The sequence below is a fragment of the Syngnathus leptorhynchus genome, chromosome 3 (genome assembly GCF_054491065.1).
Source record: "Syngnathus leptorhynchus isolate UIUO chromosome 3, UIUO_Slep, whole genome shotgun sequence".
Classification (NCBI taxonomy): domain Eukaryota; kingdom Metazoa; phylum Chordata; class Actinopteri; order Syngnathiformes; family Syngnathidae; genus Syngnathus; species Syngnathus leptorhynchus.
This window is the reverse complement of record NC_141197.1, coordinates 5552036-5572094: the sequence shown is the minus strand read 5'-3', so window position 1 is coordinate 5572094 and position 20059 is coordinate 5552036. Positions and strand designations below refer to the sequence as shown.

General features: G+C 48.1%; 1 protein-coding gene and 1 pseudogene across 1 annotated transcript in view; one reads left to right on the top strand and one right to left on the bottom strand.

The window, feature by feature from the left end:
* Positions 1-13754: 13754 nt before the first annotated feature.
* On the bottom strand, positions 13755-15458 carry LOC147058914 (uncharacterized; annotated as a pseudogene).
* An 890-nt stretch (positions 15459-16348) lies between these two features.
* The window catches only part of fgf19 (fibroblast growth factor 19), a 45373-nt gene continuing 41662 nt past the window's right edge, over positions 16349-20059 (top strand). The window contains exon 1 of the mRNA XM_085908284.1: positions 16349-16943. Coding sequence (XP_085764410.1) covers positions 16837-16943 — 107 coding nt within the window. The 5' untranslated portion in view covers positions 16349-16836. The remainder of the gene's footprint in view (positions 16944-20059) is intronic.

Genomic DNA, 20059 nt, shown 5'->3' with positions numbered 1-20059 from the left:
GGGTGTCTATATATTGAGCCCTCTGTAGGCTGAAAACCTTTATTTCCATCAAAATATGTGGCATTCTTTTGTTCCTGAGACATTATACTGTTCATATCAGTATAGACCAACTTTTTTTTTTACCACTGAAATCTGACGTGTTTACAAAGTGTTCCTTTAATTGTTTTGAGCAGTATGTATATATATATATATATATATATATATATATATGACCGGTATATATATATATATATGATATATATATCATCATCATCATCTTCCGCTTATCCGGGGTCGGGTCGCGGGGGCAGCAGCTTTAGGAGGGACTCCCAGACCTCCCTCTCCCCAGCCACTTCCTTCAGCTCATCCCGGGGAATCCCAAGGCGTTCCCAGGCCAGCCGAGAGACGTAGTCTCTACAGCACGTCCTGGGTTGTCCCCGGGGCCTCCTACCGGTGGGACATGCCCGGAACACCTCCCCGGGGAGGCGTCTAGGAGGCATCCTGATGAGATGCCCGAGCTACCTCATCTGGCTCCTCTCAACGTGGAGGAGCAGCGGCTCTACTCTGAGTCTCTCCCGGATGACCGAGCTTCTCACCCTATCTCTAAGGGAGAGCCCGGACATCCTGCGGAGGAAACTCATTTCAGCCGCTTGTATCCTGGACCTCGTTCTTTCGGTCACGACCCATAGCTCGTGACCATCGGTGAGGGAAGGAGCGTAGATCGACCGGTAAATCGAGAGCTTTGCCATTTGGCTCAGCTCTCTCTTCACCACGACGGACCGGTACAGAGTCCGCATTACTGCCGACGCTGCACCGATCCGCCTGTCGATCTCACGCTCCATCCTGCCCTCACTCGTGAACAAGACCCCAAGATACTTGAACTCCTCCACTTGGGGCAGGATCTCATCCCCGATCCGGAGAGGGCATTCCACCCTTTTCCGACCGAGGACCATGGACTCGGATTTGGAGGTGCTGACCCTCATCCTGACCGCTTCACACTCGGCTGCGTACCGCTCCAGTGAGAGCTGGAGATCACGGACTGAAGAAGCCAACAGCACCACGTCATCTGCAAAAAGCAGTGACGCGATGCTGAGGTCCCCAAACCGGACCCCCTCAACGCCTCGGCTGCGCCTAGAAATTCTGTCCATAAAAATTATGAACAGAATCGGTGACAAAGGGCAGCCTTGGCGGAGTCCAACCCTCACTGGGAACGAATCCGACTTACTGCTGGAAATGCGGACCAAACTCTGGCATCGGTGATACAGGGACCGAACCGCCCTTATCAGTTGGCTCAGCACACCGTACTCCCGAAGCACCCTCCACAGAACCTCCCGAGGGACACGGTCGAACGCCTTCTCCAAATCCACAAAGCACATGTGGACTGGTTGGGCGAAGTCCCATGCACCCTCAAGGATCCTGCCGAGGGTGTAGAGCTGGTCCACTGTTCCACGGCCAGGACGAAAGCCACACTGCTCCTCCTGAATCCGAGGTTCGACCTCCCGACGGATCCTCCTCTCCAGCACCCCTGAATAGACCTTACCAGGGAGGCTGAGGAGTGTGATTCCCCTGTAATTGGAACACACCCTCCGGTCCCCCTTCTTAAAGAGGGGAACCACCACCCCAGTCTGCCAATCCAGAGGCACCGTCCCCGATGTCCACGTAATGTTGTAGAGGCGTGTCAGCCAAGACAGCCCCACAACATCCAGAGCCTTTAAGAACTCCGGGCGGATCTCATCCACCCCCGGGACCTTGCCACCAAGGAGTTTTTTAACTACCTCAGTGACTTCGACCTCCGAAATTGGAGAGTCCGCCTCAGAGTCCCCAGGCCCTGCTTCCACAAAGGAAGGCGTGTCGGTGGAATTGAGGAGGTCTTCGAAGTATTCCCCCCACCGACTCACGAAATCCCGAGTCGAGGTCAGCAGCACACCATCTCCACTGTAAACAGTGTTGACCGTGCACTGCTTCCCCCTCCTGAGACGCCGGATGGTGGACCAGAATTTCCTCGAAGTCGTCCGGAAGTCATTCTCCATGGCTTCGCCAAACTCCTCCCACGCCCGAGTTTTTGCCTCAGCAACCGCCGAAGCCGCGTTCCGCTTGGCCATCTGGTACCTGTCAGCTGCCTCCGGAGTCCCGCAGGCCAAAAAGGCCCTATAGGACTCCTTCTTCAGCTTGACGGCATCCCTTACCGCCGGTGTCCACCAGCGGGTTCGGGGATTGCCGCCACGACAGGCACCAACAACCTTACGGCCACAGCTCCGGTCGGCTGCCTCAACAATGGAGGCGCGGAACAAGGTTCACTCGGACTCAATGTCCCCCGCCTCTCCCGGGACGTGGGAAAAGCTCTGCCGGAGGTGGGAGTTGAAGCTCTTCCTGACAGGGGATTCTGCCAGACGTTCCCAGCAGACCCTCACAGAGTGTTTGGGTCTGCCCGGTCGGACCGGCATCTTCCCCCACCATCAGAGCCAACCCACCACCAGGTGGTGATCAGTTGACAGTTCCGCCCCTCTCTTTACCCGAGTGTCCAAAACATGCGGCCGCAAATCGATGACACGACTACAAGGTCGATCAACGAACTGCGGCCTAGGGTGTCCTGGTGCCAAGTGCACACATGGACACCCTTATGCTTGAACATGGTGTTCATTATAGAAAAGCCGTGTCGAGCACAGAAGTCCAATATTAGAACACCGCTCGGGTTCAGATCGGGTGGGCCGTTCCTCCCAATCACGCCCTTCCAGGTCTCACTGTCATTGCCCACGTGAGCATTGAAGTCACCCAGTAGAACGATGGAGTCCACAGAAGGAGCGCTCTCCAGCACTTCCTCCAGGGACTCTAAGAAGGGTGGGTACTCTGAGCTGCCGTTCGGTGCATAGACACAAACAACAGTCAGGACCCGTCCCCCCACCCGAAGGCGGAGGGAGGCTACCCTCTCGCTCACCAATGTGCAGGCGCCCAGCCGGGGGGCAATAAATTTGCCAACACCTGCTCAACGCCTCTCACCGTGGGCAACTCCAGAGTGGAAGAGAGTCCAGCCCCTCTCGAGAGGGCTTGTACCAGAGCCCAAACTATGTGTGGAGGCAAGTCCGACTATGTCTAGTCGGAACCTTTCTGCCTCACACACCAGCTCGGGCTCCTTTCCAGCCAGAGAGGTGACATTCCATGTCCCTAGAGCCAGCCTCTGCAGCCGGGGATCGGACCGCCAAGGTCCCCATCTTTGGCCGCCGCCCAGCTCACTTTGCACCCGACCCCTTTGGCCCCTCCTACAGGTGGTGAACCCATGGGAAAGGGGACCCACGTTTTCTTTTCGGGCGATGCCCGACCAGACCCCATGAGCGAAGGCCCGGCCACCAGGCGCTCGCCTTCGAGCCCCACCTCCAGGCATGGCTCCAGAGAGGGGCCCCGGTGACCCGCGTCCGGGCAAGGGAAAACGAAATCCATATATCTTTTTCATCATAAGGGGTCTTCTGAGCCGTGCTTTGTCTGGCCCCTCACCTAGGACCCTTTTGCCATGGGTGACCCTACCAGGGGCATGAAGCCCCAGACAACATGGCTCCTAGGATCATAAGGGCACGCAAACCCCTCCACCACGATAAGGTGACGACTCACGGAGGGGTATAAATATACATAAATATATATATATATATATATATATATATATATATATATATATATATATATATATATATATATATATATATATATCATGTACCGCTGTAATCTTAAAATGCTTTGTCTGCATGTTTAAATCTCTATAAGGCCTAATGCCTTCTACAGATGCGTTGTCACTGTCAGCACCAACATAGACTTCTGTCTCCGCGTGAGGCTACCTGATCGGCACTATTAAATGTAACTAAATAACTCTGTTACAGCCAATGAAATAGCGGCATCTGTCGTCATCGTCATAGCTCCGAATAAATCTCAGAACCTCTCATCAAAACAACTATAAATCCATCCATCTTCTTCTGCTTATCAGGGGTCGGGTCGCGGGGGCAGCAGCTTTAGGAGGGACTCCCAGATGAGATGCCCGAGCCACCTCATCTCACTACTCTCAATGTGAAGGAGCAGCGGCTCTACTCCGAATCTCTCCCGGATGACCGAGCTTCTCACCTTATCTCTAAGGGAGAGCCCGGACACCCTGCGGAGGAAACTCATTTCGGCCGCTTGTATCCTGGATCTCATTCTTTTGGTCACGACCCATAGCTCGTGACCATAGGTGAGGGTAGGAGCATAGATCGACTGGTAAATTGAGAGCTTTGCCTTTGTTGGGAAAATGTTATACATTATCATTAGATTCCATGGGTTTTATGGAAGATGTTCGCTGTATGGCAGTTTGACCTTGTGTCCAGGGAGTTTCCAACCGATATAGAATGTTAAGAGAACAATGGTGTTTTTCATGGTACAGGATGCATATGGCTGGAGCCATGAGTCGTTAAGCAAGAACATCCTGGGTTTGAACAATGACATCATTGAGAGGTCTATACTGCTCGCCTTAAGTAATAACATTCTTGGTTTTCTGCAGTGATGAGCTGAACTGACTGCTGTGAACAATGAGAAGCTATACATTTGTGTAAACTCCACCTATTATATTTACTCAATAAAAAGCAGCCAGCCTGTAGAAGGGTGCGGTTTTCGAGCAACACTTGCTGTGTGTTTGATTCTGGTCCTTTTGCAAAAGCTGGTGGCCATTGAAGACAAGTCTCTGCTTCTGTGAAATTCTTTGTTAATGTTGAAGACCCAACAGCCTTTTGGCTCAGCTCTCTCTTCACCACGATGGACCGGTACAGAGTCCGCATTACTGCCGACGCTGTACCGATCCGCCTGTCGATCTCGCGCTACATCCTGCCCTCACTCATGAACAAGACCCCAAGATACTTGAACTCCTCCACTTGGGGCAGGATCTCATCCCCGATCTGCTCCTTCTGAGGACTCCATCGTACTGCTGAGTGACTTCAATGCTCACGTGAGCAATGACAGTGAGACCTGGAGGAGCATGATTGGGACGAACGCTCCCCCCCAATCAGAATCCGAGTGTTCTATTATTGGACCAAATGGATTGTCCATAATGAACACCATGTTCAAACATAAGGGTGTCCATGGGTGAAATTGGCACTAGGCTGCAGTTTGATGATCGACTTTGTAGTCCTGTCGTCGGATTTGCGGCCACATGTTTTGGACACTCAGGTGCCAAGAGGGGTGGAGCTGTCAACGGATTTCCACCTAATGGTGAGTTGGCTCAGATGATGGGGGAAGATGCCGTAGACACCAGCAGTAAGAGATGCCATCAAGCTAAAGAAGGAGTCCTATCATGCCTTTTTGTTCTGTAGTACTCCATAGGGAGCCGATAGGTACCGGATGGCCAAGTGGAACGCGGCTTCGGCATTTGTTGAGGCAAAAACACAGGTATGGGAGACGTTTGGCCAGTGCATGGAGAATGACTTCCGGACGGCTTTGTGAAAATTCTGGTCCATCTGATGTTTCAGGAGGGAGAAACAGTGCACCATTAACATTGTGTGCAGTGGGGACCGGGTGCTGCTGACTCGGTACATCGTGAGTCGGTCGGGAGATACTTCAAAGACCTCCTCAATTCCCACCACACGCCTTTCATGGTGGAAGCAGAGCCTGGGAACTCTGAGGTGGGCTCTCCAATCTCTGGGGTTGAAGTCACCAAGATAGTTTCACAGCTTGGTGGCAAGGCCCTGCGGATGGATGAGATCCGCACAGAATTTTTAAAGGCTCTGGATGTTGTGGGGCTGTCCTGGCTGACACGCCTCTACAGCATCGCATAGACATCTGGGAGAGTGCCTCTGGATTGGCAGACTGGGGTGGTGGTCTCCCTTTTTAAGAAAGGTCACGTCTTTTTTTTTTTTTTTTTTTTACCCAATTCACGCTTTGAATCGAGGCTTCATTTGGCACACCCACCTTTGATCAATCAAGACTCTGAAGCCTCACTTCATTTGGCCCATCACTGAAAAAGAAAGGCTTTCGTCGACACAATAGATATATTATGGGTTGCGGGTTGACTGGCTGTAATAAAAGAAGCTTTGACTACTCCAGGAGTGTCTAAAATCTTTGGAAGGAGGGCCAGATTTGATATAGTGAAGGGGCCCGGGGGCCAATATTTTTTTTCGGACGTTTTTTTAACTACAGAGATTTCATGCAAATACACACTGTTATGAAACAAATTCCATTGTGCCAATTGTCTTCATGTTTTAAATGACAAAATAATCAAATATAAGCCACTCAGACAGATGTGAACAACTCTAAAAACACAAATTCTACCTTTCATTCATATCTGAAGGGTCAGATAACATTGAACAAACTGTATGAAATACCTTAAATTTACAAGAGTTAAAACTTATTTTTGCCTCATGAACATTTCAAATAGGAGTTATAAGTAATGCAAAGTTGTCTGTTATTATTAAAACTTAAAACAAGTGAATTTTGCTCTTGTCATTGACAATATTTTTCAGAAAGTAATAGTTTGTGTCACGTCGACAGGTTCATAACATCAACAGTATTAACATGGGCACTTCGTAATATTTAATATTAAGTAATATTTACTTTTGATTTACTTTTGACTCACAGCCCCACGTGATGAACCGCTGTTGTGATGCCAGTTCAGCTTGGAGCTGCTTCACTTTATCAGCGCAGTTATTCCCTGTTAGCTTGTCGTATGTGATAGCATGTTTAGTCTGAGGCAACCGTCTCTTAACAAATTAGACAAACACAATTGCCTTGAATTTCAGTGAAGAAGTAATGTACCGTAATTTTCGGACTATAAGTCGCTCCGGAGTATAAGTCGCACCAGCCATAAAATGCACAATAAAGTGAAAAAAAACATATATAAGTTACACCGGAGTATAAATCGCACTTTTGGGGCAGATTCATTTGTCACAATCCAACACCAAGAACAGACATGAACCAGCAACAACAGGCTAAACGATACGGTATGCTAAAGTGACATATACACAAACGAGGAGCTGAGACCGGGCCTAACGTAACTTTCAGAGTTATTCAAATAAGTATTACATAAATAACACGTTTATCAAACCATCTGTGTTATTCCAATTCATTAAATCCATCGATCGTCCTTTATGTGAACAACGCTGCGTATGTGCCGCTGACGTCGGACTCGTTGTAAGTTGCATTTCTAATTATTCCACAGACCCATATAGCGATATATAAAGTATATTTCAAATAACAACAATATTATCAAACCATCTGTGTCACTCCTAAATTAAAATCCATCGATCAAATTCCTTGTCCTTTATGTCAACAACGCCACGCGTGCGCCGCACAGATCTAGTATATAACTATATTGTAGCGTTAACAAAGTACCAGGAAAGACGTGGGTTTGGTAAACGGCTCTTTATTTAACTAGAGTTCAACAAGCCAACAACTACTGAACTGTAACGATAAAAACATATACAAGTTGCTACATGAAATAAAATATATCAAATAACTATCACATAAATACGTTTTTCAAACCTTGTGTCACTCCAAATCATTAAATCCTTCAAACGTGGGGCCCTTCGTCATCTTCGTCATCCCGTGATCGAATCCTTTGTCCTTTAAGTAAACAACCGCCGCGCGGTGCCGGTGACGTCAATTGCAGTTTAAATGACAGTAATCCCTTGATACATTGCGGTTCGTTTATCGCGGTTTCACTACATCGTGGATTTTAGAATTTTGAAAATTTGTGAAAAAAAATCACATATTAGTCGCTGCTGAGTATAAATCCCCCCCGTGTGTGTGTATCGTACACAGGGCATGTGATGCGTCAGTGCAGTAGTGTTGGAGTAGTAGTGCCTGTAGTTTGTGCATGCTGTATGCTGCTTCTGCTTGCCACTTTTCTGCTTTCAGCTACCGCCACCGGCTAGCCCTCTGTTTCCGGGGGTGAAAAGAGGAGCCGAGTGCGTAAGCTTCCTCCGCCGGTACATAGCCTCTCCATTGCCAAGACTTGCACACGCCTCCTCGTGGCCACACACGGTAACTGGCACCTTGCGGTCCCAGGCTAAATTGTGCAGGATCTCGGAGCAGCAGTGGGCCCCAGAGATGTGGCATGTAGGCCCACCGGTATGTGGACACGCCCTACTGCCCATCAGCCACTGTCCCTGCTGTGGGTAAACAGCCCCAGCTTTGGGTAAATAGTGAAGACCTCAACGGCGGACCAGGCGGAGGATGATGGCTGACCTAAGGGGAGGCGTCACAACGGCTGGGAAGGCGGATGAAGGCTACAGCAGAAAAGGGTCACCAGTCGTCTTGGTCTCCTTGCCACTGGACTCTGACCCCAATCTGTCAAAGACAGTGTGGTGACTGTCTGTGCACCAGTCTCCCCACGTTAAACAAAGTCACGCACAGGCGTCTTTTTCAGGGAATCCATTTTACATCCCAGATTAAAGTCCTGTGGCGACCAGTGAGTGGCAACGGGGGCAGGATTGTGAAGTCTGGAAGCCCCTAGTCACAAGCTGGCACATCAGGCGGTGGATGTTAGATGATCGTTGGGCTCTTGGACCGAGGCAGAAAGAGCTCTTGGGTAGCTGCATCCACGACTGAGCAGCCCTTTTTAGGATCCACTCTGCTCACCCCTGGCGGGGAAGGGGCTAGAAAAGGTGCCCTAAACATAGCCTGCCTCAAACCTCCCGACTGGATTACCGCGTTCAGAGGGATCACCAACATGCGGTCAAAAACACAGAAACATGAATTTTGGAGCATGGAATGTGCGCACACTAATGGACAGTGTAACCAGAGACAGGCCGGAGAGGAGAACTGCCATCATTGCCATGGAACTGAGAAGATGCCGGATTGACATAGCTGCTCTTTCAGAAACCCGATGTGCAGAGGAAGGTCATCTGAAGGAAGAAAAGGGTGGATACACTTTCTTCTGGAAAGGAAAGGCCACAGATGAGCCTAGGATCCATGGGGTTGGCTTTGCCATCAAGAACCAACTGATCAGTCATCTCTCTGAACTCCCGGTGGGAATCAGTGAGCGCCTGATGACCCTCCGTCTGGTGCTGGCTAACAACCAGACGGCAACAGTTCTTAGTGCTTATGCACCTACCCTCGTTTCCGATGAGGAAGAAAAAGAGGCCTTCTATGCCTGTCTGGATGAGGTATTGTCAAAAATCCCCAAGGAGGACAAAATTATTATATTGGGAGATTTCAATGCCAGAGTGGGTCGTGACCACCACCTCTGGAAGGGCACCATTGGAAAGGAAGGCATTGGAAACATCAACTCCAACGGGGTTTTGCTTCTTAGCAAATGTGCTCAATACGACCTTACCATCACCAATACCATCTTTCGCCAGAAGAACAAACTCAAGGGCTCATGGAGACACCCTCGCTCTAAACAATGGCATCTTATTGACTATGTCATTGTCAGAGCCAGGGATCAGCGCGACGTGAGCATCACAAAAGCCATGATAGATTCAGAGGCCTGCTGGACAGATCACCGCCTGATACGATCCACAATGTCCATCAGACTCAAGAGGAAGAGGAGACTGCAAAAGAAGTTGAGCCGGCCGAGACTAAATCTTGAGACCCTGAACAAAACTTCCGCCCTGCAGCTGTTTCAGACCTCTCTTGGAGAAAGCCTAAATCAGGAATACCCTGACGACATTGAAGAACACTGGAGCCTGCTCATGTCTTCCATCCTTGATACCTGCAGTGCCACTCTCGGGCACAAGTCCAGAAAGCATCAGGACTGGTTTGATGAGAATGACACAGAGATAGAACAGCTCATCTCCAAGAAAAGGGAAGCCTTTCGTGTCTGGCAAAATGACATCACCTGCAAAGCAAAGAGACAGGCTCACTCCAGAGCTAAGGATGACGTCCAGAGCCGGGTCAGACAGATTAAAAACACCTGGTGGACTGAAAGGGCACTGGAAATCCAGAGTTTGGCAGACTCTGGTGACACCAGAGGCTTTTTCAGCGCTACTAAGGCTGTCTACGGGCCAAGCCATCGCAGCCAAAACCCCCTACGCTCTAAAGACGGGCAGGAGCTGTTGAAGGGCAATGAGTCCATAAACAACCGGTGGAGAGAGCACTTTCAGGAACTCCTCAACCGTGACAGCACAATTCAGTCAGATCTTCTCAGTCATATCCCTCAGAGTCCCATCAGGGAAGACATGGGTGAACCTCCCACATTAGCAGAGGTCCAAGACGCCATCAGGAGCCTGAAGAACAACAAGGCCTCTGGGCCAGATGGGATCCCAGCCGAGGTCCTAAAGGAAGGTGGACCAGAGCTCCAGCGCCACCTCCATTCCCTCTTTTTGAAGGTCTGGGAAAAAGAAGTACTCCCCTCGGAGCACAGGGACACTTTGATAGTGCCCATTTTCAAGAAAGGGGACAAAGCGGATTGTGGGAACTATAGGGGCATCTCGCTCCTTTCAACAGTTGGCAACGTACTTGCTCGTGTTCTTGCCAATCGCCTACTGCCATTGTCTGAGGAAGTTCTCCCAGAATCGCAGCGCGGTTTTCGCCCATCTAGAGGCACTGCAGACATGATCTTTACAGCACGCCAACTCCAGGAGAAATGCCGTGAACATAAACAGCCTTTGTTCATGGCTTTTATAGACCTGACAAAGGCCTTTGACACCATGGATCGCCAGGCCCTCTGGAGCATCCTTCTGAGGTATGGTTGCCCAGATAAATACGTCAGAATACTGCGATTATTACATGACGGAATGACAGCCACAGTGCTCAACAACAGCTCTTTGACCGAGCCTTTCACTGTAGAGACAGGGGTCAAACAGGGATGCATCATTGCACCCACCCTGTTCTCTATCTTCATTGGCACCATACTCCATCTCATTGACAAAGAACTACCACACGGAATCCCAATTTGGTACAGAACTGATGGCAGGCTCTTCAACCTTAACAGGTTCAAAGCCAAAACCAAGATCAGAACCACCACGGTCATGGAGCTCCAGTATGCAGATGATAATGCCATTGTAGCACACTCTGCAGAAGACCTCTAGGGCATCCTGAACTCCTTTGCTAAGGCATACAGAGCCCTGGGTCTGACCGTGCACACCGAGAAGACCCAGGTGCTACATCAACCCCCACCCAACCAGCCATCTACTTTGCCCATCATAAATGTGGACAACACTGCACTTGAATATGTCCACCACTTCCCCTACCTCGGCAGCCTTCTCTCCTCCAAGGCGGACATTGACTCTGAGGTCAACCATCGCCTGAGCTATGCCAGTGGAGCGTATGCCAGACTCCGGAAAAGAGTCTTTGAAGACAGAGACCTCCGGGTTGACACCAAGCTCCTGGTTTACAAAGCTGTGGTTCTCGCCACCTTACTTTATGGGGCAGAATCATGGACAACCTACAGCAGGCACCTAAGAGCTCTTGAGCAACACCACCAGAGAACCTTGAGGAAAATACTCAGGATCAAATGGGAGGACAGACGCACAAACATCAGCATTCTGGAGGAAGCCAGGATACCGAGCATCACCACCTTAATAATGCAGCACCAACTCCGATGGACAGGACATCTCATCCGCATGGCTGACACCCGCCTCCCCAAACAGATGTTATACTCCCAGCTGGAGAAAGGTCCGCGAGCCCCGGGTGGGCAAAAGAAACGTTTCAAGGACAACCTCAAGACCAATCTCAAGAAATTCCAAATAACATCTCAGGACTGGGAGCGCATCGCCTTGAACAGGAACCTCTGGAGGGCAGCGGTGCAAGAAGGTGCAGCACATCACGAAAAGGAACTCCGCCGTGTCGCAGAAACCAAACGACAACTTCGTAAGGAAAGACAAAAACAGGCTCCAGCACACCCACAACCCATCACCACTTTCTCCTGCCCATACTGCACAAAAATATGTGGATCCCGGATCGGGCTCTACGCCCACCTGCGGACCCACAAGTAGACAACCCTGAGAAGAAGACTGTCATACTCGTCTCGAGTGACCGCCGATGATGATGATGATAAGTCCCCCCCACCCAAACTATAAAAAAACGCGACTTATAGTCCAAAAATTACGGTAATTCCCATTTCTCTTGAAAGTGACGGCCCTCAATGTCAACTTTCCTCGTTTGCTTTGCAGTCCCCATGGCAGAAAAGAGCGGGGAGGGGTGGTGCTGCTACCTTTTGGTAATAGGAGTTACAGTTTCATGTTTCATGCTTTTTTTTTTAATTCAGTTTGACAGTGCAGACGGGCCATAAACAATACATTATAAGACCGAAGCTGCAGGCCATATGAAATCTGACCGGGGGCCGAATTTTGGACATGCTGGACTACTCGTACTGGACTACTCGTACTGGAGAAGCCTACTCCTGTTTTTAAAGTTCTTTGCATATTCTGCCATGGATAGAAACCAAAACCGCAGAAGAATTTGTGTGTGTCTGTTCTCCCTAGGTCGCCACTTTTTCGTGGTGGAGAACCTTGTGTGTTTCAATGAACCTGCCGTGTGGTGACTGCAGGCACATCAGTCTCCCCACGTTTAAAGATATCACATACAACCCGTCCTCCTGAAAGGGAATCCATCCTACTCTACATTCTGGATCACATGTCGTGTGGTGACCAGGAAGTGGGGACTGTTAGGGTTTATGAACTATCTTGATCGTATGATTATGTTGGGATGTACACTAGAATGATGAACTTTGTTTTGACCCTCTGAAGTGGTTGGCCGTTTGCTGAGGTGGCCACCACACATGTAAATTGTCACCCCCACCTTGACCACCACACATGTAAATTGTCACCCCCACCTTGGCCACTCTCACCCCCACCCTTCTTCTCTCAATAAATAGCCTCTTGCATGACTCCAACGGCAGACTTTGTTCGGACATTGCTGTATCTACAGTAACGAACAAATTCTCCACTTGCAAGTGTTCAAAGGGCATACTGTCTCCCGTGTGGTTCTTGCAAAATAAGTTAGAGTCGGAACATCCCTAACAGGGACGGTGTACAGGGCAGTGTAGTCTGGGCGCTCCTATCCACAACCTAGCACACAGGCGTTAGGCATTCAGTCGCTAAGGTCTTGGAATGAGGCGGAAAGAGCTTTTCGGCAGCTGCACCCATGACTGAGCAGCCCTTTTCAGGATCCACTCTGCTCACCTCAGTAGGGGAGGGGGTTAGAAAAGGTACCATACAAATAGCCTGCCTCAAAACTCCTGTCTGGAATACTGCATCCAAAGGGATCACCACCACGCGGTTAAGAAAAATAAACTGAAAACGGTATGGTTTAACCTGTACAACTTCAGGATGGCCTGGTTGTCTCCATCTCCAAGAAGGGAGAAAAGGCAGACTGTGGAAACTACCATAGTATTTCTCTCCTGTCCACCACAGGGAAAGCCCTAGCTCTGGCCAACAGACTCACCCCCCCCCCCCCCCTCTAGCAAGTCAAGTCGTCAGGTCAAATTTATTTATATAGCCCTAAATCACAGGCAAGTCTCAAAGGGCTTCACATCTACAAAAAAATTGACAATTATTCTCAAACATCCCCTGATCTTAAACTCCCAGGAGGGCATGGAAAAACTACAAAAAACACTACTGGGGGGAAAATGAGAAACCTTGAGAAAGGACCACAGATGGGAGGAGCCCAAAGAAAAAGTGGACATCCAGTTCAAGAGCTGCAGAAGATGCCCTTGATTGTCTTGGCAGTGTCTTTGAGGGGGGTAATCCACTGCAGATCACTCATCCTGATTGGTCCGCAAGAAATCCAGACAGCCGTTGTCAGTCTGCCTGTCACCTAACCACCTACCCACCTGAAATAATTCTTTAAATAGTTTGGCTGGAAGCTGGTTGAGTAAACATGTTGTTTGTTTAGCCGCACTAACCAATTGTGTAAGCCTTTCAAGGGACACGCTTTTAAAATTTGAGAGGATTATTGGATGATCGTCAGCGCCGGTAATCGGCGGTTTCGACTGAGCGATTGGAACATTGGATCTCTTCCATAATGGAAATTTCATGAACTCGTCGGCCGAGATAATTAGCAAGGTCTGCAGAAGCTGGATAACAATCCTGATCACTTGAATCAGGTGTGTTGCAGCAGGGAGACCTATAAAACATGCAGGACACCGGCCCTCGAGGACCGGAATTGCCTACCCCTGCTGTATAGCTTGCGTAAAACCAAACGTATCAATTAAAGTCTGAAACGCCAAAGTAAGTGGCTCTGACGGTAAATTCATGTGGATATTGAAATCCCCCATAATTATTATATGATCCGCATTTCTCACTAGATCAGCCACAAATTCTGAAAGTTCATCCAGGAAACCGGAGTAAGCCACGGGTGGACGGTAAATAACATCAAGATAATGTGACAGTAGAGCTGTGGATCGGACAATGAGAACTTCAAATGATGTAAATATGTTAATCGAACGAGGCCTAACTCTAAGATCGGAATTAGAGATGAGGGTGACACCCCCACCCATTTTACGAGGATGCGCCACATGCGAGCTCACAAAATTTGGAGGCAAGGCCTTATTAAGCGGCAGCAGTTTATTCGTTTTAACCAGGTCTCGCAAAGACCAAAAATGTTTAGATTATGTTCTGTGATGAGGTCATTAACGAGTTCTGCTTTTGTATGAAGTGACCTAATATTCATAACACCGAGTTTGAGTCTAATCGGTAGATCAGGGTTCGTATCTATTGGAGGATTTTTAAACGAAATATGAGTAAGATTGTGTTGTCTAGGTCTGACATTACCTCTAAAATATTTATTACCGCGGCGGGAAGATACGACCATAGGAATTTAATAGTTAATATTCGGCAAACGTGTAATATTATCTGGAACAGGCACCGTTCCATCACCGAGACCGGTCAGGGTGGAGTGATTGGATTTGTTTATTACCTCAGTAGAAAATGTGTCAATATATACTGTGGCACTATTCAAACTGTGACGCTCTAGTCTACACAAGGAGCTATGTGCATGCTGGGAATCTAGCCTAGCGCTAGTTAACTTTAATTTAACAGACTCCAAACCCATCCTAACAGGTGGCCTAGTCACTTGTGACCCGGCCTGCTCTAAAGTGACCTGTCATGAATGGCTCAAACAGTAATTTATATTCCTTGAAAGAGTGAAGGCGCCTTCACGGTTAGGATGAAGGCCGTCCTTCCTCAGCAGGTCGGGGCAGCCCCAGAAGGAGGACCAGTTATCCATAAAATACAGTCCCTGCTTCTTACAGAAACCATCCATCCACGATTAAGGGAGACTAATCTACTAAACCTCTCATCAGTGCCTCTCCCAGGCAGGGAGCCAGAGACAAATACTCGATGCAGACTCATCTTTCTGGCGAGATCACAAGTACTCGCTACGTTTTTTCTTTGAGGTCTCTGATTGCCTCATCCTAACATCAACGTGTATCACTATATCCGAGTAGCTACTGTTAGTGATGTGAATTTCAGTTCTTTTAGGTGAACTGAATCTTTAGAATCAGTTCACTCAAAAGATTTGTTCAAACGAATCGTTCAACGAATCGTCCCATTGACACCCCCGCCCACACACACACAGACTAATCCGTTTTTTTTTTTTTTTTTTTTACAACATTCCATACACATCAAACGATACAACTACACCCCCCCACCACCGAATAGAAAACACTCTAGCCCCTGCAGACATTTTCTTGGCCCTCGGTGTCACTAAAAGACTAGAGTTTTGCGAACGAAGGTTACGAGACGGAACATAAGGAACAACTAAGTTGACGAGATATGAAGGCGCTAAGCCATGCAATGATTTATAGGTTAATAGAAGAACCTTGAAGTCACATCTTAAATGGACCGGGAGCCAGTGTAAGTTGGCTAATATTGGGGTAATGTGATCAAATTTTCTTGTCCGAGATTGTCCAGCATTTTGTACTAATGATAGCCGTTTTAAAGGCTGTTGCCACTATCCCAGAGGAGACAGACAAATTAATTATATTTAAAACGGACAGTCCTAAGATTTGAAATAATTCTTGAAATAGTTTGGCTGGAAGCAGGTCGAGTAAACATGTTGTTTTTTTAGCTGCACTAACTAATTGTGTAAGCCTTTCGAGGGACACGCTTTTAAAATTTGAGAGGGTTATTGCATGATCGTCAGCACCGTTAATCGGCGGTCCCGACAGCGATCGGAATGGTCATCTTGATCTCATCCCTAATGGATTCAATCTTTCGAGCAAAGTATTTCATGAACTCGTCAGCCTAGTGAAAGGAGCTATCAGGGTCGGCTGGCGTAGTTTTAGCTTTGCCACTGTATCAAATAGGTATTTGGGATTGTTTTTATTGAGATTAATGACCTGCGAAAAATAACGAGTTTTTGCTAAGATAAGCACATCTTTATATTTCAGGAGGCTGTCGCGCCATGCCTGATGGAAAACCTCAAGTTTGGTTAAATGCCATTTGCGCTCATGCTTTCTACTTAATTGCCTAAGCGAACGTTCACTCTCGTTCACTGAAAAGATTCGTTCTTTTGAACGAATCGTTCACTCACGAGCCAACACTAGCCACTGTTGTTGGACTTACGCTGTTGACTAGACCTATTGCGAGGCAGCTCCCTAAGATTAGCTTCCATGTCAGGTGCTCTGCCTCCAGGGATACACATTACCGTGGCTGGATTTTTAACCGTGATGTTTCGGGTAATGGAGTCACCTATGACCTAGACCGAGATGGCTTGGGACGGCTATGCGTTTTACCTATGCTCATACAATGCTCATCGCAGTTAGCAAGCCGCTCGGGGCTAATGCTAACTGGGTTAGCGGGCTGACTACAGCCCGCATCTGTGTCCGCCACATCTACGGTTATCGTACTATTCGGCTCTAGCTGGCGGACACGTCCCTCTAGCAGTGACAACCTCTCTAAGTGAAGGGTGCAGTTGAGGCCCAAAGCTGCACAAACCTCTTGATCCGCAGCCATACTTACGTGTCCAATGATCGACTGTAGACAGAAGACAAACAGCCACGAAGCCTCCGCCGAAAGCCGAACAGTGACGTGGTCGAAATGGCAGGGATTGACGGTCCGCGACTTTCAACAAAGGTAAACTCCCTAAAGTGGAGTAAAAAACGTAAAAAGCGAGGAAAAATTCTCTCAAAAATGAAAGATCAGCACTCGAATCTTCAAAAGTGTCTTTTGTGACGTTAACATTGCAGCGCCGACGGCGCATGCGGTTCCGAAGCTCCGCAGGCTGAAAGCTCACTGGGCTTTTTTAGACGCGGAGCATATCATCATCTCAATTTCAGGCAGAGATCATACTAGTCGTCCAATGAGTACCACACCAAATTCTTGTCAGTGCAAGCGCGGTTTGCCATGTACAGCCCATTCAGGTTCGACCTGTAACAATCTCACCATATTTAAATACTCAAAGTCAGACTGAGAGAATTTTATCAGTCCGTGGTCTCCAGTGTCTTGTTCTTCGCCGGGGCCTGCTGGGGAGGAAACATCTGTCCCAGGGACGGTACCAGGCTTAACAAGCAGTGAAGAAGGCCAGCTCTGTGGTGGGGACCGGGTTGGACAGCCTGGAGATGGTGGTCGAACAGAGGATGGGGAAAAAAACTGGCGGCCATGTTGGCCAATCCCTCCCATCTGCACATCGAGCTGACGGGGATGAGGAGCAAATTCAGCAACAGATTTGTCCTCCCCCGTCAGAGCACAAAGAGATTCGGACAGTCGTTTATTCCAGCTGTACTCCGACTCTACAATCAGCCCCGCAGGCGCGGGGAGACCTGCAGCTAGAGACTTGGGACTTTTTATCTGCACGATGCACTTTAGTAAACTACCAGCTTGCACTGCATGTTATTGGGCCAGCGGTGTGTTGTATTTATTGCATTGTGAACTCTGGTTTTTCTGTTTGTCTTCCTCATTTTTAAATGTCATGAGCTGTTTGACAACTGATTTTCCCCAGAAGGGACAATAAAGGTTTCAATCAATCAATCAGTCTTGGCGGCACCCTTCCTCCACCTCCCGATATATGACGGACGATGAGAAAGCATTCTTCCTGAGTCTCAAAGTGGTTTTCCACCCAAACAGAGGCGCCACAGACATGACTTTAATTGCTCGTCAACTCCAAAAAATGCCGGGAACAAAATCTATCAGATTATATACTATACATGGCCTTTATAGACCTGACCAAAGCCTTTGAATTAGTGAACCGTCAGGTTCTGGCAAAGATTGGCTGCTCGGAGAAATACATCCGGGTACTGAGACTGCTGCATGACAATATGTCCACTACAGTCCTCAGTGGCAGTGGAGATGAAACTGAAACTTTCGGTGTTGACACAGGAGTCAAGCATGGATGATGAACAGTTCTCCATCTTTATTGCCGCTATCCTCCATCTCACGGGCAGACATGTTCCCCAGGGAGCCCAACTTATGCATAGAACTGACGTGTAACTTAACATCAACTGATTTAGGGCCAAAGGTCGAACCACCACCATATCCATCATGGAGCTGCAGTATAGGGATGACAACGCCCTTGTAGCCCTCTTAGAAGAGGACTTACAATGCACTCTGGTTGCCTTTGCGAAAGCATACAAACAGTTTGGTCTAGCCATCAACATAAAATAGACTCAAATCCTCCATCAGCCACCACCAAACAGTACTCCTGTCCCGCCCCCAAACATCTCCATTGACAACACCAGACTGGAAAACTGTGACCACTTCCAAGATCTGGGCAGCCTTCTATCATCAAAATCCAACATTCATGAAGAGATACACCACCGCCTCAGCTGTGCCAGTGGGGCTTTTTCAAGGCTAAGGAAAAGAGTCTTTGATAACCGTGACCCTCTGGCAAAGACCAAAATCCTGGTCTACAAAGCTGTAATGCTACCCGCTTTTCTGTATGGGTCAGTTGCCTGGACCACACACAGCAGGCATTTAAAAACTTTTGAAGCATATCACCAAAGATGCCTAAAAAAAATCCTCAGGATCAGTTGGGAGGATCAACGCACCAACACCAGTGTCTTGGAGGAGGCTGACATCCTCACAATCACTGCCACCATCGCTCAATACCAGCTCAGATAGACTGATGCTGTCTGCATGCCTGATCTTCGACTTCCAAAATAAGTTCTCTACTCCCAGCTTGTTGAAGGAAAACGTGCCCCAGGAGGCCAGAAGATGAGGTCTAAGGACAACATTAAAACAAACATCAAAAGGTTTCACATAGACCTTAAGACCTGGGAAGACATGGCAAAAGATAGGTTGACATGGAGAAACCTTGTCCATGAGGGTGCTGCACTTTATAATGATGACCTCCACCATACTGCAGAAGACAAGCACAGACTCAGAAAGGAGAGAACATCCATCAAATAGGCCCAACCCAAACCCACTACCACCATCACAGTCACCTGTCCACACTGCACAAGAACAATCGGGTCCAGGATCGGCCTTCATGCCTATCTGAAGACCCACAAGGGCCAAGACAGGGGACAGTCATACTCACTCGCGGTGACCGCCGATGATGATGGTGTATGTGTGTGTGTGCGCATCTTCTTCAACGGTAGTGATCAAAACCCCGAAGAATGTGTGTGTGTGCTTGCGTGTGTGTGTGTGCGTGCTTGCGTGTGTGTGTGTGTGTGTGTGCGTGCTTGCGTGTGTGTGTGTGTGTGTGTGTGTGTGTGTGTGTGCGTGCTTGCGCGTGTGTGTTTGTGTGTCTGTTTAGAAGTGAAAACTGTAGCCAAGAGAAAAATATGGATTTGAACCTTGACCATGAGTACCAGTGCTTAGAATATTTGACAGATTAAAAAAAAAAAAGTAGATTGCTTTAGGGACGAATAAAACCATCGCAAGTTCGAATTGAACTTTTTAAATATATTGTATGCAGCCCAAGACAAGTATAAACAGTAACATTAGTCATTTAAAAATCATGGCTCAAGCTGTATTTGGTTTATGCCATTATTTGTTTTTCATTACTGTTTAACTTGTATGTAAATGCTCGGTAGTGCATCGGAAGCACAGGCCAGAATGCGATAACAACAGAAAGAAGTCTGTTGTTTTTGTTAGTGTGGAGTGACCCAGTGTTTTTAAAAGTGTGTGCAATTTTTAGACGTTACCCTATACACAAATAAAACCTGGCAGAACGTATTTAGTGAAAATGTATGTAACCATTATTATTAAAACTGATCAACAATAGAGCACGCACAGTGCTTACCAAATTA